The following is a 24,555-nucleotide window of genomic DNA, read 5'->3' on the forward strand; positions in this document are numbered from 1 at the left end:
TAAGTAGGTTTTTTGTTTCTTGCAAATAAGCCATTCCTGGTGAAGTAAAGCACATATACACAGAGGTTCAGATTGGAGTTTACAAAGGTACTCTTTCACTAGTATACTAGAACCAATCACATTCCTGTTTCACTCTCACAGAACCTTCCAGTGGCTAATTTGTTTCTATAATTTTATCACTTACATTATTTCTTGTGCAGCTTCTGCACTTTATTTAAACAAGTGGCTTCTATTGGCAATCTACAAAAAACACTGCAAAGATTTTTTACTGTCATCTAAGAATAAATTTTTACCACCCTTCAATTTTATCAGAAACATAAGTTAACAAATTAGAACACATATTCTTACTTAATAGCAAAACTGCTGTAGGCTGTCAAAACATAATAAACTGGATATATTTGATTCTGACATGCAGGATATACAAAAAATAGGTATATGTAATGCATCTGTACACACATACATATACACACAATTCTCTTATGTAGGCAAAACAAAATTAGGCAAATGAAAAAGTAGTCTCAAAATTATGCTTTACTAATAACATTACTAACACATTAACCATCAACGTATAACCACCTTACCAAATAAGACACCTCATTGATTTATATGTCTAATATGTCTGAAGAAAACAGATGTCTGCTGTCATCTAAATACCTGATGATTAAACTTTCTTAAAACCGTGTTAATGTTTTAATACATTAAAAAAAACACAACACTCTTGGTGTGCAAAAAAAAACCTCTATTACTATCGTCTGATGAAAGGCACAGTTAAGAAATGTTTTTCTAATAGCTTTACAAAGTCTATCATAAAAACACTCCTGAAAAGATCAAAGGTATAATGTCATTTTCCAAAAACAATAACTATGATAGGAAGCTGAGATCGAGTCACATTTCTCTCAAGATCACTACCTGAAGGGAAACTTATCAAATAGTATTTAGGTGCTAGAAGGAAAAAAGCACTAGATATAAGACAAAATTCTTCCTGACTCAGGAGTGCTAAGTTCTGGAATGTCAAGTGCCTAGCCATTCTCTCCTGCTTCTCCAGTGTCCCAGCACAACCCACACAAGATCCTTCACTGATTGTTATATTATCTCTTCTCCAGATTCAGTGTCCTACACACTGATGAGTACAGACTGCTGACTTCAAAGGCATTACATTACACCTATAAAAAATAAAATCCCAAAAGGTATTTTGCAATCGTGACAGTAATAATTGACTCTTGCAAGAAGTACCACTGGATGTTAAAAAATGAGTGCAAGTTTGTTGGGAAACACAACCAGTATCTACAGTCCCCAAGTACTTCCCCAAATATTACTTACTAATTACAAAGGGGAAAGAAGCTCATTACAGTAGAGAAACCTTACACCACTTTAAGCAGATGGACGTTAACACTACCAATAATAGGGTAAACTGACTCAAGAGCTTTCCTGATAAAAACACTAAGAAGAACATGACATCAACCTCTGTGGTGTTCCGGCCAAAAATGCATACCCTAAAGCTAGTCAGGAAGAAACATCAGGGACATTGAGGGACATTCTACAAAAAATATCCATGCTAAAAAAAACAAAGAAACACCAAACAACTGTTCTATTTCAATAAGACTAAAGAAACAGGATAACTAAATGCAGTGTGTGATCCTGGACTGGACAAAACATATTTGCTACAGACAACAGTACAAACAATAGACAAGGAAATGTGAATATGAGCTACAGATTACAGGAGCACATCATTGTGCTATGGTGATGTAAGAAACCCAGGTCCTAGGAGTTACGTGTAGAAGCATTTAGGGCTAAAGGGTCATAATGGCTGCCACTTAGTCTCAAAATACTTCAGAGAGACAGACAGGAAGACAGAGACAGAGAAAGAAAGAAAACATACAAATGCAGCAAAATGTCAACAAGTGGCGAATCTAGAGGAAAAAAGCACCAGTTCATTGTACTGTTCCTGCAACTTTTCAGTAGCTTAAGTTCTTTCCAATTAAAACGTTTAAAAAAAATAAAACTTTTTTCTTTTCATATTTCCCTTCTCCTTTGCAACCAGGAAGGTGAAAACTACATCCTAGGGATAGGGGAGCAGGAAGCTGAACAATCCTGGTTCTTTTATAACCTCACTTGCTCACTGAGCGGCTGGCTATACCAGCTCTGGACTTGCCAACAAGGTCAGTTCACATTACATGAGAAAAAGAAATCCCTGACATAATAAAAAAAAAATCCTAGAAGAAATAAAATTGGTATTCAGATTACTGTGGTTGTGTTAAATCTTCCTGAAATACTGGACGCAGCACGTGACCTCAAAGGTGACCTTTTAGCAATAGTTCAGCCACTCCCAGGCTCCCAATTTCTGTTCTAGTGACACCCCTGGGGCTTCCCACATACAGCATGCTGACAGAATGCCTCTGCCTAGAAGTCCTCCCTCTACTCTAGCCTCATCTTCACCAACTAACTCCTTCTTGATCCTTAAGACTTAGCACAGGCATCGACTCCTCAGGAAAACTTCCCTTTTGAAGACCCAGGAAAGATGAGGCACAGTTCCCAAGCTCCAGTGACACCGACTCATACTTCTGTCACAGCCCTCATGACACTGCACTGAACCTGTGTGTTATGCCCTTATTTTCTACTTCCTACCTATTTTAGCACATACCAATCATCTAATAAGTATTCCTGTCCATGCCTAAACCAGAGACAAGAGTAATAATTACAGAGATAACAGTAAACACTCCCTCAATTGGGAAAGTAACTGGATACAAATAGAACAGCACAGTGTTTAAACAAATGCTAAAATGTTTTCTCATAAGATATTTCTGGGCTGTTTAGCAAGGCAGGGGAAACTGTCATCCAAGACACTATTTTTGTTCAGGCATCTGCAAATACCTGCCCTTAAGGAAAGTGGGGCAAGAAGCTTCTGGAGGTACAGAGAATTAAAGGGAAATGTTCTAGAACTTGGACACTGTGTTTGTCCAAGAAACCTGATCTTTTAGGAACATCGCTGGCCCCTATATTAACTCTTTGGTAGCTTTTGACTGAATTCATTTTTAAAAATAACAAGTGAGGACTGGTGGTGAACACTATTTAATTCATGGTGAGGGTTAGATACATAGTAGGTACCTAATGCATGCCTGTATAATTCTTTTAAAAAGGAAATTTTATAAAAATGCAATTAAAGGATATTTACATTAAAAGCTCTCTTTGTTAAGATGACAGGCTTATCACCATTTTTTTAATCTATACCTCAAAATTTCAGTGGTGATGAAAACCTATCGATTCATTTGTTACCCGTGAGTTTTTTTTCCCCATCAAGAGGCAATGTCTGGATGACATACTTAAATGGAAACATACTTAAAAGAAAATAATTCAAAAATTTAATTAAATCTCTCAGATGAATTTTTGGGATACTCTATTCTATTGAGCTTTATTTATTTATTTATTTGTTTATTCTATTACTTAACACACACACAAACACACAAAGCCCATGAAATGAAATATATATATATATATAACCATGAATGTAACTGTCCCACCCCCTGAAAGAGAAAGGAGAAAAAGCATTTAAAAGCAAAAGCAAGTTAGTTCATTTTTCTCTGCCTCCCCTTATTAGACAAGGCTTTTCTTTTGTCCATGCTTAACTGATCCTTCAAAACGCCAATCAGGTGTCTGTCTGTCTAAAAAGCCAACCCTAGGGGCGCCTGGGTGGCACAGCGGTTAAGCATCTGCCTTCGGCTCAGGGCGTGATCCCGGCGTTATGGGATCGAGCCCCGCATCAGGCTCCTCAGCTATGAGCCTGCTTCTTCCTCTCCCACTCCCCCTGCTTGTGTTCCCTCTCTCGCTGGCTGTCTCTATCTCTGTCAAATAAATAAATAAAATCTTTAAAAAAATAAAAAAATAAAAAGCCAACCCTAATCAAACAAAACCAAAACATGAATTTGATCCACAAATACACTAGTCACATGCACTTATGCGTGAAATCTGCATTTGATTTTATACTTAATTATAAAGTACAGAGACTCCATTATCCATCATTGGTTTTATATTCTTTACTGTCCAAATGTTATCTACCTCTTCCAAACATTTATCTAGGCTGGTACTTTGCAACAATTTAAGATTTATGTTATGCTGGCATCTCCAAATCAATTGTAATTAAGTGGTACGTAGTGTCCAGACAATTTAGTACAGTCTCAAACATCTCTAACTAGCAAAGTAGAAGCAACTTTAGCCACCAACTTGATGGTGAGACAATGGGCTATAAAGAATTCTTCTTTACTTGGAACTGGTTTTGATATATTTTTCAATCGAGTTATATTTGTTTTTGAAAAATACACGAACATGATACTAAAGACATTTTCAAAGATTCTTCCACTAAAAATGCTGTATGAATAATGTGGAAAATTCCAAGCACCCAAAGGGTGGCCACAATTTTCTAAATTAATCCTGGAAAATGTTAAATCTGGAAATGTTATATGCTTATTAAAAATCACATGGAATATTTTAGTAACATGATTATTAATGCTAAAAGACTAATGCACATAAGTTTTTATTTCCTTCAGTACAGTTCAAAAGTAACTATTTTAATCACTGTATTTATGGCTATGTACCTACAGAATAACTAATATTCTAAGCAGACATAAACATCAGAGAACAAAGTAGTATCACTCATACACTTGGCTTGGTGAGTTCTCTATTATTTACCTACACATAAAATAACTGGAGAGAACAACACTCTTACAACTTATTATTCTGCTTTTAAAAAAGACTGAAAAATAATCTAGAAACAAATAGAAAATTCTACATGAGATCCTCTACCTACAAAATTCAGTGTTTCTTTCCTGAAGTCCTGAGCTGTCCATATGCACATACTGTTGCTTCTGAATTAGAGGCTGATTACATTTAAAATCATTCTGTAGGAGAAAAATGATGACATTTTATGATGTTGAATTATAAAGTATAAACTGAGGGTATATATAAAAGTTCTCTAGAGTACATTGTCACTGTTTATATATTTTGGCAAATTTATTAATATAAAAATCCAGCGCTCATCAAAGAACAAGGGGCACAGCACGAATGCACAGCCAATAAGGGAAGAGCATTTAGAAGGAGGGCTGTAAGCAGGACTGATGTGCTCAAGACCTCCCGAACCGAGGAGACATGGGTGTGTGCCGACCGTCCTCTCCATCCCCGGCAACTCGATTCCAGCCCCCATCCACTCCCCACCCACATCAATGAGGGTTTTTGTATTCCCATCATTCCATGTAAACACAGGAAAAGGGGAGAAACACTAGCTATGCTAAGACCTGCAATTCATGATAATTTTGAAATCAACCATAAAATCGTGAAAATTAAGTATTTTCACATGATACACAACTCTGTACTCCCTGTTACATAAACTCAAATCCATCTCTACATTACCAAAAGCTTAATATTTAACTCCTTAAAATAAGAATCAAAATCAAAATCTATAGACAGCTCAGTTCTATGATTTTATAAGTATCCAATTTATACTTAAAATGTAATTTTAAACTTATATTTAAAACAAAAAAATTCCTTGCTGTAAAACATAAATATTACTTTACCATATCCAAAATTATGATTTAGTCTTATATACAGAAGCTTTAGGAGGAATGCAACATCAAAAAAAAATCTAAAAATCATGTAGGGTAGAAAAGTGAAAGAAAATCCTGAGTGTGTGGGAAATCTGAAAGTGTGGCCTAGGAGCAAAACAATGAGTACAGATAAACATGCAAAAATGTCATGAAAAGCTGCTATTGCCATTCAGGCAGACTTTCATTCTACTTTTATTATATTTTAATTATGTTCAACTAATTTATTTCACTATATGGTACTAACATAAATCATTTATAGAAACTCATTTTAATTAAAACAAAATGCTAAAAGGAAACAAAATCAACTGTTTTCTTGTTTTCATGTATTTGGTGTGAAAATAAACAATTCCAAGAGAATTTTGTAAGATTCAATCAATAAACATCTTCAGGACACCAGTGCCATATTTTCGGGGGTGGGGGGAGAGAGTCTGCTTTAGGCAAGTAGAAAGGAAGTGTCCACCAGCATGATTTAATGAAGGCAAATTAGATACCTGCATAAAGACATAGATTCAAAATCCCTTTTACATTTGGGGATATACTTTGCAGAAGATTTACTTTCCAAATTGCATTCTATTCGATCTCATGTTAATCTGACATGCAAATAAATTGCTATTAACTTGGGCAATTTTCATTCTCTGGCACAAAGAGACATGGAAATGTATATGTCACAACGAAATTTTTCTTCAGATGAAAATTTTTTTAAAAAGAATGTAGGAAAATACTGACATTAAGCTTCTCCATCAAAGGAGATTTATCATAATTCCAACAAAGTTAAAAGAGCTTAGCACATAATTAGAGTGGAGGAAAATGGATATTCTCTCCTCAGCTAGTCAGTGACAGAGAGCAAAGAAACCAGTTTCTGGCTACAAAGACATTTACTTTTTCTTTCGTAATCATACATTGAAAAATGTACTGAGAAACTAAATCAAGTTCCTAAATTCAAGGAAAATATTCCAATTGCAAATGTGTCATCTTCAATACATGATCATTTAAACAACAAAAATTCTCAACCAAAAAATTGTCTCCACTAGCAAACAAAAAAGGTTAACATCTTATCTCATACCCACCTTTTCTTCTACATCAGGAATATACATTAAAAAAAAAAACCAAAACCTAAACCCAAGAATAAATCCTTCATGAGAAAGAACTATTAAAATAAATTTTTCTTATTAAAAAAATAGGACTTACACTTCAGCAACTTTAATTTCAACAAAAAGGGAAAGTAAAATTGTGCTTCACAGAAGGCAAATATAAGTTTGCTGGTTGCAGCAGCAGCCTCAAACTCTACTAAATGCCAACATTCTTTAAACTAATTTCAAGAAAGAGGCATAAACAAACCAAGAGATATGAAATTATTAAATAATTCGTGTTGAAAATGTGGCCCGTGGTAAAGTAAAACCAGGAGAGAAATCCAGTCAAGTATTCTGTTTTCAATGACACCCTTAAAAAGTTTTTTCCTCCTGCTAAAGATATAAAAGACATTTGAGTGCCCTCCGCCTTGATCCCTTTCTTCTTGCACTGAGTATATGAAAGCAAGTAAAAACACTTTCAGTCCATCAAGCGAGGCTAGCACTAGCTCTGAAATCTATCCAAGTTCACATCTACTATTTGTTACCTCAACTTTCAGTGTTCTAATCCAAGTCACTAGCCATCTCTACTCTCAATCACAATGAGAACCTACTAAAATGGTCCTTTGCTTTCACACTTACCTGTGTACAATCCATTCACCAGAGAGTAGCCTCAGAGATCTTTTTAAAAGATATATCAAATCGTCTCATTCTCCCATTTTAAAATCTTTCAATGGCTTTCAACTCATCTTGTAAAAGGAAGAGTCAAATGGTAGCCCACAAGACCCTACATGATCGGCTCCCTGACAACCTCTCCTTTCCGATCTTGTTCCATGCTGGCCCTCATACCACCCTCAAATTAGAGTCTCTCAAGCCTGGCACTATTGACATACTGGGTAGGACACTTCTTTGTGGTGGGGGGCTGTCCATGCATTGTAGGATGTCTAGCAGCACCCCTGGCCTCTACCTACTTGTACCAGTAGCACCAGCACCCCTCATTGTCTCTGGACAACCAAGTATCCCCAGACATTGCTTTTAAAGAAGCCAAGCTTCTAGCCCTTTCCCTCTCATCCCCTTTACCTGAAATGCTTACCCCTAGCACCTGGGTTGTATGGCTGGTTCCTTACCATTACAGTGTCAGCTTAGCTATTTTGCCCTACTCAGAGAGGCCTTCTCTACTCATCCTATGTAAAGCTGCACCTACTTCCATCATGTCTCTAGCCCAGCATTTCACACAGGGTACAAAGTGCTCAAAAGGTGGTTACAGAAATAGTGCATAAATGTCAGTGTTTATGGAAAAAAAGTGCTTAAATGGCAACATCATAATATTTCATATATGATGCCACAGCAGTGCTCCTGGATAGTCCCCTATACTGTACTGCCTGCATCTTTCAAATGCACTCCTTCCAAGGCACCATTAATTCTTTCCTTTGAAAGTACTGGTACTGGTATTGTCAGTTACTAGGAATGTGTATTTGTTTGCTGTGCTTTAACAAAACAGCCCAACCCCAAAGCATCCTTCCAAATGGTAAAGAACAGAGAGGTACATGAACTGTTCAGTAGAGCTACTGGAGGCACTCAACACCCAACCCACAGTGAAAAACAGCCATAGCAAAGGGAATTCTGGTTTGTTCCATCACGGACACAAAAGGCTGACCATTATATCTAAATAGTCACTCTTCGATTTATCTTGTTTTAAGTGGGTACAAAAAGGTCAATAATTTTTATTCAAAAAATAAAAACAAATGAGAGAAAAACAGGACTTTCACTACTTCAAAAGCAAAAGGCTATAATGAAGGAAATGTGAGAGCTGAATCTTAGTTGATCAATCAGCTTTTAAAAGTGTTTTCACATGAAACAGTAAAAACTGTTCAGGTTAACCATATGCTAAATAGTTAGACCATGCAAAATTGTAAAGCCTCTGATCAGTAATCCAACTGGACTCCATTCAACTCCAAAAAAGATGGATTCCCTTAAGCCACAAATGTCCTTGTAGTTACTTCCGGAATTGTTTTTGATATCAGTACTCTGAATACACACTTTTTGAGAACATCAGGGCAGTTGGTCTTTCCAAAATGATATCATTGCTCTCGATTATTAAAATATATTTCTAGATATTTCAACAAAATTGCTGATTTAAAAAGCTATCATTCATCAGTGCATTTATCAGAGAACTTTTGGAAGGGGCAAGTGAGAGCTTGCAGATCAGTGTGGGAGAGGAAAGAAAAAGTCAGCACATACCAGTTATGCACCATGAGTTTCTGCACAGCCAGAAGAGCATTGTAGCGAACCTGCTGGTCCTCATGGTGCATGTGGTTCATGACCAGCTGCTTCCCACCAAGCTGTTCAATGACCCTGCGGAACAGAAGCCACTTTGTGAAGATGCTGCAATTCCTTGCTGACTCATGCTGTTAGTTGGCAGAGAGCCCATATACCAACGTGCCAAAGGATTTTAAAGAGAAAAGTTACAATATAGGTGAGTAAACCAACACGTCTTTTTTTATATCATTTTTCCTGAATCACAGATTTAACATATTCAGTATTTTCTCTTTTGAATTCCTACTGGGGAATCCAGCTGTTATTCTCATTTCCTAATCCAGGCAAGTATCATCTAACTGGATACCTCACAGACTGTTGTAGTATTCTAGAGTACCATTTTCTTTTTTTTTTTTTTAATGATTTTTTATTATATTATGTTAGTCACCATACAGTACATCCCCGGTTTCCAATGTAAGGCTCGATGATTCATTAGTTGCGTATAGAGTACCATTTTCTAAGTTGTTGAGTATTAAAACTTTATTACCAGTATTTCTGGCCTACTTAAAAGCAGTATACTGAACACCACCTAATGTCTGTAACAATATCAGATCAGTATTAAATCCACCAGTTGCCGTGCTGTGAGCAAAGCTCAGATGCAGACAGCAGGGAACACAGGGTTAAAAACCACCTAGTAGAAGTCATGTTAATTTCCTGAAAAAGACTTGATTTATAAGATATCTGCCCTTTCTTATAATGATGCAATATGCCACATGACCTCCTGGCCAGTGAAACAAAGGGGAAAATTCCTACTGTCAAGAGCGCCAAGGTGATTGACAACTGACATTTCTATCACTGTGTCCCCTAACACCCTGAAAAATACAGTTACTATAGATGCAAAAGTAAAGCGAAAATGGTGATTTGCTTCATGAATAGAAAGAAGTTCTCTGTTCTGTTGCAAGGGTATGGCTGCAGCTAGAGCTGTGGAGTCTCAGGCCCACACCATCTGGTGGGCAACACTACCACCACTACACAGTCAGCAATAACGCAGTAGGGCCTTTGGCAGTTGCATACAGTCTCAAGGATGGGTGTATGGGGGTCAAGAGTGAGACAGAGGCTTTATCTGTATACCTTTTTAAACTTTATTTTTAAAGCATCTTTTTTAAAAAAATGAATTGAGGGGAAAGTACAGTATAATTATAACCAAACATCAGTTGAGTGCTTGTTATGTGCCAGGTACTGTGCTTTGAAACATTACTTTATCTAACATCAGCTCTGCTCTTTATCGGATAGGTTACATTAAGTCATTTAACCGGGTAAATTCCTTCCTGGCAAATGAGGGGAACAAGGACACCTCCTTTATGGCATTGCTGTGAAAACCAAAGGCCATAAAGCCCAGGTATCTGCAATATGGTAAGCCCATGTCTGCTGCTATAATGATAATGACATTGGTGATGGTGGTGATGAGGACACAGGGGCTGCTCCCTTTCAATCCATTCTCCTCAAAGCGGTCTTTCCAAAAATATGAATTATCACTTTCCCTGCTTAAAAGAATGGCTAACTGGGTCCTTCACAGTCTGACTTGGAGTCACAGTCACACACCTGTGCTCTCTGCACTCTGACTCTCCTGGCCTTCTTTTAGGTCCTTCGGCCCCAGGCTCTTGGCACATGCTGTTTTCTCTCCCAGAAGCTTTACCATTTCATATAACATCCCACTCTATATAACAGATAACTTCTACTCATCTTTCAGATCTTGCCTCAATTGTCACTTCCTCAGAGAAGCCTTCTCACTGCCTGTATTAATCCCTCAAATATGCCCTTTTCATGGCACTATGTGTCTTTCCTTCCTTGTGCTCATCTGAGTTGCAATTTTGCACCTGAATGGCTTTCTGAATTATTAAATTTGTCTTCCTCATTATACAAGAAGATCCATGAAGGCCAAACTACGCATGGTGTTGCTTACCCTATGTTCCCAGGGCTCAAGACAGAAAGTCCTCATCCTATTAACTAGGTTATATTTTCTTAATATATACTACATTAATAATAATATCCACTATCATCCAGTTTATTTTTGTAAATGACATCATCAAAGGACAAGTAAACCTTTACATTTGCACAGCACTTACTATCTGCCAGTTGTTCATCTTTGCACTTTCCATTATTAACTCTTTCAAGAGTTTTAAGTAGTCTAGGATGGCAATTGGGATTAATGATGGAGAATAGAAATTTAAAAGAAAAATATACAAATCAGGAGTAACATTCAGGAAAAAGAAAGTCACAAGGTCCAATGTGCCTTATTCTCAAATGCGCTTAGAATTATACACTGCCACATCAATAGAAAATATTGATCTAAGAGGATGATTTAACTAGACATCGGTTTACCTAACATCCTTGTAATCAAGTTAATTTTGTGGAACTGCTGAAACTAATAGCTATACATGTACAGATGGGATGATGATAATAATATGGAACTCCTGCCTCAGTATCACTAAGATGCCAAATCAACAGATATCAGACACTGAAGTCAATCTGTGAGAGAACATCACATACAGATTTTATAAAGAACTCTACCAAGTTTTAATCCCCTTGGGGAATTCTGTCCAATATTAAAGGATCCAGGAAGGGGAAGGATGATTTTTGTGCACTCTGTGGAACGTGACGGACCACACAGTAGGTCCCTGCCCTGCAGAAAAGAAAAAGGTGATGATGACTTTCAACCCCATGTCAAGGAAACCACACACAGAGACAGGCATGTATTGCCTGCAGCTGGGAAGACAGCAGCCTGGTGCCTAATAGTGGCCCAAGCCTGAGAGGCCATGGTAATCCATAGCAGCAAAGTAGAGGGAGCTGTGTCAGGATCAGCTGACATTCCCAGAGCCTAGGGGTGCAAAGAAGTTTGAGTGGCACCATGAGCCAGATGAAACACAACAATGGCTCATCCCAGCCTAGGGGGCCTGCAGTGAATGGCCCAGAAGAGGTACCTCCAATGAACCCAAAAAGGTGCTCCCAAGAGAAACAATCAGCTTCAGACATCTACCAAGGTGGGAGAATATAAAGCAGCCATCAATAATAGCAAGTAAGAAAACCCCTGCTTCTTCCTGTCGCCTCCTCCTTCCCCATTCACCAGCCTTAGGAAGACTGAGGCAACAGTAGGTAAGCTCAGGGATACAGAGCCAGGAAGAGAAAGGACTGTGGGCCTGCACCTGCTGAGGGCATCACAGATAAAAGACAGAAGTCCTACTTTTGAATAAGTAGCATGAAGAGCTACCAAATGTCTTAAACCAAACCCTTTTTATGATTTAGAATGACCATAGAACTGTGAGGGGAAAAGTAACCCAGCTAGGCTTTCATCCAAAGGCATGAAGAGATTATCATCCCTGAGTAAGTTTTAAAGGAGTTTGGGGGAACAATCTAAAGACATTCTTATTTCACCACAACCTCTTATTCAACCAACCAATCTACTATTAGTATGTATGAGCTACTTTGGGGGGGAGGGGAGGTTGGCACGGCTGGCTTCTTACTCCGGCTAGTTAAGGTAAGGCCCCTGTCTCCCCCTGCCCTTGTCTACTCCTCTCAGAGGGGACTTCTGTGCGCGGTGAGTTTGCAAGCAGGAATCCATGACACACACATCCACTCTCTCTTTTCTTTTCCACACTCGTTCAGTGCCATCTGGGGCCAACGGGTTCAGTAATAGGAAGGCCATCTGTCTATTACTGACTTTCTCAAAGAAGATTCTATTTTGGCCTCCATCTGTTATCTCCTTTGTCAAGTTTCTCAATAGTCTGGAATTCAGGCAAGTAGGAAGGGAATTATTTATTGGGCCCCATCTGGATCCTCCAACACATGGAAAATACAGCTGATTCTCATTATTTATGGTAGTTGTGTTCTATAAAGTCACCATGAACGCTGATTTAGTGAATACTGAGACTTCTGGGGGAAATACAGGTTATGTTCCTGCAAGCCTCTGGTCATGACATTCCCATCAACCTGTCGATACATAGCCTTGTTTTACATGTTCCTGTGTAAAGCCAGCTTAACATCTATTGTTGATTCATCAACAATTAACTCACAGACAACAGCACCATAACTCATGCCCGAATGAAGCTTATCTAACACATGTACTTCCTCCATAACGTACATCCCAGCCTTCTTTTGCTCAGAACACCAGACAGCACTCCAGCACTATGCTTGGGGGCCATTTTACACAGCGAAATCACCAAGAAAAAGCACAAAAAATATGGCACTAAACAAATCTCAAAAAGGGCACTGACTTATAGTACAAGAGCTAAGACAAGAAGGCAGAGCATCGCCTTGTCTGACTTTAGTTTTGTGTCAAGCAATTCAAACTTTCCTCTGCCCTGCATGTGTCCACAAATGATCTCGAAAGCAGGAATATTAATTTGGGGATTATACATAAATTTTAACAAGGAAATTTACAAATACAGAATCCGTTAAAAAATGAGGATTAACTGTACATGAATAAATAATAATCTCAGAAAGCCACCATAGTATGTGTAAAATATGATGGATTTAAAAATCAATGATCACATACTATTTATAACAACAATAACAACAACAACAACAGCAGCAGCAGCAGCGTTTTTTACCAGGCATTTATGCCGGGCAAAATGCTAAATGCTTCATATTTTTTACCTCATGTAATCCTCACAACAAATGTGCTGCCTATCCCTCTATACAGTGACGTTTTTGACATTTTAAACCCTTGACCCTTATACTATCTTCTCATATTACCAGCAGCAAGTAAATTTTAAAGATTTTTGCTTTTAATAATTTACATTATATTTATTCATTAAGCCTTCATTTTCAAACTCCAGAGATTCCAAAAGATCTCACAGAGGAATGGACAATCTCCACTCCACTGAAACTCACTGCTATAAAATGAACAGACATTTCCTGTCTTCTAAATTTAATTGAAACACCAATTACTTTCAGATTATACAGATGTCCAAAATCATTGATGCTTGAAAAAATAGTGAGAAAAGAATCTTCCCAGTTAGTATATTAATACAAGATACCATTAACACAAGACATCATTAAAAAGACAGGATATTTGGACAATTTAATTTAGAACTAGATCCGAGTACTTTGCTCATAAGCTATTGGCTAATAGGGAAAAACTTGCTAACTGTATTCCAAAACAACTTGAGTCGACAGCATGTTAGGCTTTAAAGACCTGCAGTATTTAACAAGCTCAGTGCTGGCAAGAACTTTTAAGGAACGTAGCAGCTGGTGAAACAGAGAAATGTAATTTTAGAGTAAACTTTAAATATCCTAAAAAGCACAGCACTATTTTTGTTTGTTCTAAAGGTCTTTTTCCGTCTTAATGTAGTTCTACAATATATAATACAGTTACATAAAATATCTTGATAAGGATTCTACAGTTTAGCATTCCATTCATGGCTAATGAAATTATATCACACTATATAACACACTGTAACATATTAGGATTCCATAACATATTGCTAAAAATGGTTAAGTTGCACATATGATTCCATTTACATGCAAGTAGATACTTGCGTATCTATGTAACAATGTACCCTATAGAATCTGTAAGTTTAATAATACAGAAATCTAACTATTTTGTTCACTATTTTGTATTATTCTATTTTGTTCCCCTTAAAGAAAGTCATTAACATTTTTAAAAACAAAAATAATTTAGGAGAATATTTACCAGGCTTCTAAATGGGAAAGTTCTTTCGAAGCATAAAAGTAGTGGAAGAAAACATAAAGGTTTTCACTGGAATGGAAGGTCCATGAGACAATACTTAGAATGGTGCCCAGCACACAGCAGATGTCAAATAAAGCATTAATGCCTAGTGAATTAATGAATTTCACCAAATGGTAACTGAAACTTACACAGTAAAAATTTTATGAATAGTATGACATAAACAGGAAACTTTAAAAATGTCTGTCTCAAACGTAGCAGCTAAATTCCCAATAAGTCACGTAAGTAATCAAAGTACAAATTAAAAGCACCAGGTACCAGTTTCCCCTTGAGAGTTTAAAGAGAAATGGTAACAACCACTGCTGCTGAGAAGGTGGTGAAGATGCTATTCTCACATACTGCTGCTTGGAGCCTGAAGTCCTCTCTATTTAATAATGTTTTAGAATCTCAGAAGTACTTGTATACTTTCTCTCATTGAATGTATTTAAGGGACCAGAAAAAAAGAAAATAATAAGAAATGTTTGCAAAGACATTCACTCTGTTTTTATAATAATGAAATACTGCAAACATACCAAATGGCCACTAGTAAGATTTGAGCACACTGGAATACATTTATCTATAGGCAGCATTAATGTATATTTTTTAAAATTTGTAGATGGGAAATTCCCAAGAAAAATGAATAAAAATAAGAGATAAAATGGGAGATGTTATATGATCAATATTTTGGAAGAAAAAAATGTATGTATAGAAGAATAAAACCTGAAAATAAATAAACCATTACTTTTACCTCAAAACTACAGTCCTGTTTTTTATTATTCTTTTCTGTATTTTTCAAGTTTTCTATAGTAAGCATGTTAATTTTCATGATAATTCTAACTTAGAAAAGATAAATTAATTGGGTTTGATTGATAAAAAGTTAATGCCACTATCAAAACAAGTTATTAATTTTTATTTGTATGTGCTATGCTAGGCTTTGTACAAAGGGAAACAGATATTTACCTCATATAAAAGTGTGCATTTTAAGAGAACAAGCAGGCATTCGTTTGATAGCTCTTTCTCTCAACATTTATTATGCCCTATTGTGGTAAATAATATGCCTAGTCAGATATAGTTACTCTTTTTGAAAGCTCATAGTCCAGTTTCGGTAGGGAGAGGGGACATAATGAGGTTATCATTATGTACAAACTGAAAAGGGCTTTTAGATATGTATACCGAACACTGGAAGCACAGAAAGTTGGACAGATACTGTGTTTCGTTTTAATGGCAATATCCTGTTTTGCCAGATTAAAAAGAGAAGAATTTTTGTATCAGTCAGTATTTTTACTTGAAGAGATAGAAACTTGACTACCTAATTAAAACAGCGAAAGAATTTCCTGAAAGGCAAGTACAGCTTGGAAAGCTGGGGAGCCAAGCGTGAAGGCTGTCCAGATTGAATCACAAGCAAGCGACCAAATTAGCAGTCCAGCAAGCGTGCTACTCGGGCGAGGCGCAGAACCTTAAGTTTCCTTTGCTCATCCCGACACCAGGTACTGCCTCCACTCCTCACAGAGCCCAGCCACGGCTGCTGCCTGAAGGGAATGCCTGCCATACCCACTTCCCTCCACCTCTCATTCCTGTCAGAAGTCTGGGGCACAGAGATCTGATTTGCTGAGGTGGGCCATGAGCATGTGGCTGGAAGCAGAGGAATTCAGGAAAGCACGCTGCTGGCATTTTTATCTTCTACAATGAAAGAGAGCACATGCCGTGGAAGGTGGGAATTCCTTGAATATAGGAAGACTATCTAGATGTTGTACTCCTTAAAAGAAAAAAAAAAAAAGATAAACGTTCACTATGGTATTCCAGGCAGAGAGAGGATGGTGCACTTGCACAAGCCCTAGGAGTGGCTGATGTGGCTCTGAGGTTGTTGTTGCAATGTTCTGCTGCTTGAAATGATGTTCACTACACCATTTGCACCGGTGAGTTATGCATGCAAAGGGGGCATGCTCTCTTCAGGACAACTCTCAGGCACTAGTCATCAAAGTGTGATTTCTGGGTGTTCGGCAGGGCCACAGGTGGTCTTGTGCTTTCTGAGGAGAATGCGATGGAACTGTTTTATTCACATCCCATCATACACATTTGAAAAATAAAATTAATGAGTGGTGTTTATTTCCTGGAAGTCGCATCACAGTCTTAAAGGCTGTGGGTCCTTCACAAGAACTGAACTGGCAGGTACATTGACTGGATAAATTCATTTGGATAGCTTACTTTCATCTTATTTGCATTTATTGAGGTCAATTATTAAACTTGCAGTTTGGGGGAAGTTACTGTTATGTTATGCTCTCCACCTGGATTTACAGAAACAACTTACTGAATCAAAAGGGTTTCTTTAAACTACAAAAGGAGTCATGAAAACAACAACAAACATGTAAAACAATAGTAAACAGGACTCCATTTTGAAGATCATACTTACATCTGCGTGCCAAGACAAATCTGATGTGATGAAAGAGAATGACAGGAAATATGGTACTGCTACCTAAATATTTATCACTGGACCAGCAATATATTCACCTGTAGTCTCCAAAACATTTCTGATATGAAACTCTGTCAACTGATCAATTTTACTGTTTGAGATGCAGAAAGGGACAAAATTCAAAAGGAGACAACATTCTGACACTCCTGCTGTGTGATGAGGAGTACAAATCATTCCCAAGAAACTTGTAAAAAGAAAAAAGTCCACCACAAGAACACTATGTTCTTAGAGAATGCCAATTTTCTTAATAAGTAATGTTTAAAATCACATGATATCAAAAACATACAGAGGAGAGTACAGTTGAGCCTTGAACAACATGGGGGTGGAAGAGGTTAGGGACACCAACCCCTCACACAGTTAAAATCCACATATGACTTTTAACTCCCCCCATAAATTAACTACTAATAGCCTACTGTTGACCAGAAATCTTACCAGTAACATAAACAATTAGCACATATTTTGTATGTTACATCATATACTGTATTCTTACAGTAAAGTAAGCAAAAGAAAAGGAAATGTTATTAAGAAAATAATAAGACAAAATACATTTACAATATTGTATTATAAAAAATCCAATATAAGTGGACCCACACAGTCCAACCCAGTGTTGTTCAAGGGTCAACTGCAACTGCTATCATCGCAGGATAGCAGATACTTAACAAATGGACAAAATTACTCTTTTAACTGGTTTATCAAATACCTAAACAGTACTTACTATGTGTTGAGTGCTGTTTGAAGTGCATTACATATGAACTCATTTAGTCGTCACATTTACAGAGGAGGAAACTGAGGGACAGAGAGGCTATATGCCAAGGCCGCACAGTTACCAGGTGGCAGGGCTGGGATTTGAACCTAAGCAGGCAAGTTTAGTCTGTGCACTTAACCATTGTGTAATTCTGTACTGATGACTGTGGTGCCCATTAGCTATTAGCGTATGTACTGTGCACATATGGAGGAGATACTCCTGGTATCTCTGGAGAGCACAATGTGGACAAGAAGTTGTTGGACTTAGTATTGACAGAGGACTAGTTATGTGCAGCAGGGAGAGTCAGTGCTACATGGATAAAAAAAGATTTTACTAACTGAACTGGAACAACAATATGCCTGCCTACTAATCTTGTTAGTGTTAAAAGAAATGCAAGTGTGAATTTGATCAAGTTTTAAGAACTGAGTGAAGAAAAACATGGGGGAGCATAAGACTGCCTTTCCAAACAGAGACATGCCATTCCTTTGCGGGGGGAGGGGAGGAACTTATTCAATGTCTTTGCTGGCATTATTTTTCCTCAAGTAGTAGGAAAGGATAATTATTGGTTTCCTCAGTATGTGATGGATAAGATAGCACTTTCAGTGATAATACCAGTAAAGATCCTTTCCATTATTCTAAGCAACTTAGCAATGTAGTCATCATCTTGAATAGGTTTAAAAATATCAACATAAATATCAACATCAGGGCGCCTGGGTGGCTCAGTCGTTTAAGTGCCCGACTCTTGATTTCAGCTCAGCTTATGATCTCAGGGTCGTGAGATCAAGCCCCACATCGGGCTCTGCACTCAACACGTAGTCTTCTTGTCCCTCTCCCTCTGCTCTTCCCCCGCTCGCATTCTCTCTCTCTCTGAAATAAATAAATAATCTTTTAAAAAAAGAAAAAAGAAAGGAAGGAAGAAGAAGAAGAAGAATATCGGGACACCTGGGTGGCTCAGTTGGTTAAGTGTCTGCCTTTGACTCAGGTCATGATCCCAGGGTCCTGGGACCATGTCCTGCATCTGGCTCCTTGCTCAGAGGGAAGCCTACTTCTCCGTCTGCCTACTGCTCCCCATTTGTGCTCTCTCTGTCTCTCACTCTGACAAATAAGTAAACAAAATCTTAAAAAAAAAAAAAAAAGAATATCGACATCAAATTTTAGATACCAAAATAATTTTTTAGGGTGACTGATCTGTGGTGAAAACGGATACATTACTGAAAGTTTGAATTTTTTCCAAATCTAAATGTTTTTATTTTATTCATGGAAGAAAAAAATAATGAGGACTATAGTTAAAAACCACATCCACAAGCTACAACTGAATTTAAAGAAATACTTTTATATGGCCAAATGCAACCACAAAGTAGGCTGGGAATTGTTTTGCCTCTGTCTCACAAGTAGCAACATTCAATTTCCCTGCCTTTACATGGAATGGGCCAGTCAACTTAGTATATGATGAACTGTTAAAGCAGGTTTCAGGGAGAAATCCATCTGAGTCCACATATGATCTGAATATCCAGAACTATTTACAAGACGCTTTAAACTGTTATAGCCATTCCTGCCAACTTATGGTAGTGAGTTAACATTTTTTTTAAATTAGTAGCAATAAAAAATAAAAAAGGCAATTCAGCAATGTGGCAGGATACAAAATCAATGCATAGAAATCAGTTACTTTTCTATACACTAACAATGTAACTGTAGAAAGAGAAATTAAGGAATCAATTCCATTCACAACAGCAACAAAAAACATAAGATACCTAGGAATAAACCTAACCAAAGAGGTAAAGGATCTATACTCTAGAAACTACAGAACACTTTTGAAAGAAATTGAGGAAGACACAAAAAGATGGAAAAACATTCCATGCTCATGGACTGGAAGAATAAACATTGTTAAAATGTCTATCTGCCCAGAGCAATTTACACTTTCAATGCCATCCTTATTAAAATACCATTGGCATTTTTCAAAGAACTGGAAGAAACAATCCTAAAATTTGTATGGAACCAGAAAAGACCCTGAATCGTCAAGGGAATGATGAAAAAGAAAAACAAAGCTGGGGGCATCACGTTGCCTGACTTCGAGCTATATTACAAAGCTGTGATGACCAAGATAGCATGATATTGGCACAAAACATACATATAGATCAATGGAACAAAATAGAGACTTCAGAAATGTACCCTCAACTCTATAGTCAACTACACTTTGACAAATCAGGAAAGATATCCAATGGAAAAAGGACAGTCTCTTCAATAAGTGGTGCTGGGAAAATTGGACAACTACATATAGAAGAATGAAACTGGACCATTCCCTTATACCATACATAAAAATAAACTCAAAATGGATGAAAGACCTCAATGTGAGACAGGAATCCATCAAAATCCTAGAGAAGAACGTAGGCAATAACCTAATTGACATCAGCCACAGTAACTTCTTTCAAGACACGTCTCCAAAGGCAAGGGAAACAAAAGCAAAAATGAACTTTTGGGACCTCATCAAGATAAAAAGTTTCTGCACAGCAAAAGATACAACAAATGTCAGAAACAACAACAAAACTAAGAGGCAACCCACGGAATGGAAGAAGATATTTAAAATTGACATTACAGATAAAGGGCTGATATCCAAAATCTATAAAGAACTTCACAAACTCAACACTCAAAAAACAAATACTTCAGTCAAAAAATGGGCAGAAGACATGAACAGACACTTCTGCAAAGAAGACATACAAATGGCAAACAGACACATGAAAAAATGCTCAACATCATTAGCCATTAGGGAAATACAAATCAAAACCACAATGAAATACCACCTTACACCAATTAGAATGGCAAAAATTAACAAAACAGGAAACAACAAATGTTGGCAAGGATGTGGAGAAAGGGGAACCCTCGTACACTGTTGGGAATGCAAGCTGGTACAGCCACTCTGGAAATCAGTATGAGATTCCTCAAGATGTTAAAAATAGAGCTACCTGACGACCCAGCAACTGCACTACTAGGTATTTACCCCAAAGATACAGATGTAGTGAAAAGAAGGGGCACATGCACCCCAATGTTCATAGCAGCAATGCCTACAATAGCCAAGCTGTGGAAGGAGCTGAGATGCCCTTCAACAGACGAATGGATAAAGAAGATGTGGTACATATATACGACGGAATATTATACAGCCATCAGCAAGGATGAATACCCACCATTTACATCGACATGTATGGAACCGGAGGGGATTATGCTAAGTGAAGTAAGTCAAGCAGAGAAAGACAATTATCACATGGTTTCACTCATATGTGGAACGTAAGCAATAGCGTGGAGGACCATAGGAAATGTGAAGGGGGAGAAATCAGAGAGGGAGATGAACCATGAGAGACTATGGACCCTGGGAAACAAACTAAGGGTTTCGGCAGAGAGGGGGGTGGGAGGAGGGGGGAACAGGGTGATCAGTATTAAGGAGGGCATTGGCTGTGATGTGCACTGGGTATTATATGTAACTAATGAATCATTAAACCCTATATCAAAAACTAATGATATACTATATAGTGGCTAACTGAACATAATAGAAAGAAAGAAAGAAAGAAAGAAAGAAAGAAAGAAAGAAAGAAAGAGAAAGAAAGAGAAAGAAGGAAAGAGAAAGAAAGAAAGAAAGAAAGAAAGAAAGAAAGAAAGAAAGAAAGAAAGAAAGAAAGAACGAACTTGACTTATGCATGACTCTAGCATTCTGTTCTTGATACCTTGGTAAAAGATCATGAACAAAGTAATGCCTATATCTGACATGAAAGAGTTATCAGTACTTTAAACTATAATTAAATTTTTTGAGTATTGATTAATTTAATTAATGTTCATTTCAAATTGTGGGACCGCAAACCCGACAACCTATTTATTAAGTTTGAGAAACACTCCTATGTAGGAAGATGTAGGAATTACTTCACAGAGAGAATGAGTGTCTTCAAGGGGCTGTGTGATAAGGAGAAAATAACTGAAAGTAATTTGAAAATATATTTCAAAGAATAAGGAGCAGAAGACTGTACAGAAATTAAGTTACTCTGAGATAATACTGGTGAGTGGCTTCAAAAAAGAATGAATATACTGGTCCATGGATCCATGCAAGCTACTGGAAGGACAAAGAAAAACAGCTGCATCGCCAGAATTTCAGGCAGGCAGGCAGGCAGGCAGGCCGGCAGGCAGGCATGAATGAATGAATGAATGAATGAATGAATGAATGAATGAATGAAGTATTTTAGCACTGAGGATTGATGCAGTGTATGATACCAGCAATGTGCAGGCTGGAGAAGTTAGGCATGGTGTCCAAGATAATCCTTAACTGGGGGAGACAGCTGGGAAGGGAGAAAAGAAAGGGTATGGCAGAACTGGATTATGTGAAAGCGTAACATGCTTCTGATTAGCAGTAGATAGGGTGTAAACAGTGTATTAATTAAGTACTAGCCGGTTCATGATGTTGGTAACAAGTTAGTACTGTAAGAAGGTAAGTTCTTAAGTTTTTCACCACTTTTATGATTTTAGAATGAGGATATTTTATCTAGATTTGTTTTTTCCCTTTTCAAAAGTACTATAAATAAGCCATTATATAACTATGAAAGATTGACCTATCATCTATCTGTTTTTCATGTTAAACACATCTTAGATGGGCTAGGGACCTTGGTTATTAGCTATATTTATACAAAAGCAAAGTTTGTCTTTGTCTTATCTAAAGATCAATTTTTCATAATAAAATAGGCTATTTTTAAATAGTATTAATGTTAGTTTTTAATATAAAAGTGTCAAGAACTACAAAAGGTCTTAGCTTTCATCTCACTTGCAACCTAGCAAGTAAAGCTGCCATAGTTTCATGGATGCCTGTAGAAGGCGCTGAGACTCCTGGGTCAAAGACAAATGATAGTTTGTTACTCAAGGTAATTGCAGTAGCAAGAATATCAGAACTTTGTGCTGGTTCCTCAAGCCACAATTTCCACAGGAAAACATGAAGAGTTCAATAAGCCCTGCACACACAGTGTGAAGAGGAACCCTGAACTTAAGGAACCCATATCTCTCCTAATGGACAGTAAGCATCTGGCCCTTTGCTCCCAGGAAGACATCTATTTGAAAAGGGCACTCAAGGTGCAAGAAGGACAGAAAGCTAAGAGAAATATCTCCCTAAATATTAAACCTTCATTTATACATTATCTTGCTTTCTGGCAAGTTTACCTATGAATACTTCACTCCACTGGTCACTGTGATTGATCTGGCTGATGCAGGCTGTAATCAAATCCATAGCACCAGGTTAAAGCACCATGATCTTATCCATGTCCCCCAAGGTCCTGGATCTAACCAGCTGAAAAAACGCCAAAAAGCATCAGAGTCTACTTAAAATTCAAGGGGTTTCCCCTTAAGTTTCTGTAGTGAGCTTTACACTTGGCATTAATCCAAGTACAGATGGATACATAAAGAATGTGCAGATTCTTCCTTGGCCCAAGAAGGAACTCTAGGGCAATTCTGTCATTTATAACAAATGCTGGCCAGTGAGTTGAGGCTAACTTGAATGACTTCCAGGGTTAAGGTAGTATCACTGATCACTACTTTTTGGGAAACTCCACTGAATCAGCAAAGGTATACATCCTTTTATAGAGATCTCCACATTCACTTGAGGACTATACGATCTACTGGTATTGTTTCCTTAAACACTCAAGAGGCTTCTTATGACCGCTCCTAATGTGTAAGTTACTATGGTTTTGGGAAGGGAAGGAAGTTCATGCATGGCCTTCACACAGGAAGTACAGTACCAAGAATACTCATGGCCCCTGGAGAGAAAGTGTTCACAACTCTTGGACCACCCAAATGAGATCCTCATCAGTAGTGGTGGTAGGGCGGGGGGGAGGGCAGACAAGTTGACGGTGCCCTCAGTGTGGTTTCCCAGATGGACTGTGAACCTTAGGGGTCTCAGTTCAAGTCGAATACCTGAGTCTAGTCCTGGTTTTAGGAAAGACTGACCTATTTGTCCATAGTACCAGATAGGTGATCTTTATCTGCCCCATGAAATGGCTAAGAGAGGCTCAAGGATGGAGGGTGGGGCTGACAGGCATTTTGCTTGGGAGGTGCAGAAGCCATTATTATCCCTTCTGTTTCCAATAGACTTCTCAATAGGTTAAAGGGAATGGCCATCAGATTGTGGCAGCATTCTCTGGAAGGAGATGACAGACCCAGCAGCCAATTAAACATAAAGTGTCCAACAGCTGAGAGACCTCTGTGTTTTCCTTCATGAGGAAAGCTATAGGGACAATTTACTGAAAAACAAAGATCATTAATATTCTTGCTCTCCTGTGTCTCTATTTTTCTCTTTGCAGGTGCTGAAGTTGTTACCCTTCCACTGCTACAAAATCAGTGTGTCCCAGTCCAGCAGCTATTAACTTTACCTATTTTACAGTCATTGACTAAATGTATCCCGACCTTTGATCTAGAAGGGTTGACAAGAAGGGCAAGAGCACCGCTAAAAAACTTGGAGAGATGGGCTATGGGAGTGATGTCTGCAAGATGGCTGAATAAGACATCCTTCACATGTATCTCCCCTCTTCAACAGCAATAATTTGGTATCCATCCATGGAAAAGTGCCTTCCTGGGAACTCTGGGATCCAGATAGAAGACTGTGAAACCCTGGTGCACTCTTCAACTGAGTCTATAACCCTGTTACTGGTCTCCAGCTCATTCTGGCCAGTCCCCAAACA

The 24,555-nt window shown here is 37.8% G+C and overlaps 1 protein-coding gene across 2 annotated transcripts in view; it reads right to left on the minus strand.

Moving 5' to 3' along the window:
- ATP6V1H (ATPase H+ transporting V1 subunit H) overlaps positions 1-24,555 on the minus strand; it is a 121,642-nt gene that overhangs the window by 20,391 nt on the left and 76,696 nt on the right. For both annotated transcript variants that reach the window (XM_008706686.2, XM_008706687.2), the window contains exon 13: positions 8,903-9,016. In XM_008706686.2, the coding sequence (XP_008704908.1) occupies positions 8,903-9,016 (114 nt within the window). The remainder of the gene's footprint in view (positions 1-8,902; positions 9,017-24,555) is intronic.

The sequence above is a fragment of the Ursus maritimus genome, unplaced genomic scaffold, assembly GCF_017311325.1.
Source record: "Ursus maritimus isolate PB19 unplaced genomic scaffold, ASM1731132v1 scaffold_9, whole genome shotgun sequence".
Taxonomy (NCBI): domain Eukaryota; kingdom Metazoa; phylum Chordata; class Mammalia; order Carnivora; family Ursidae; genus Ursus; species Ursus maritimus.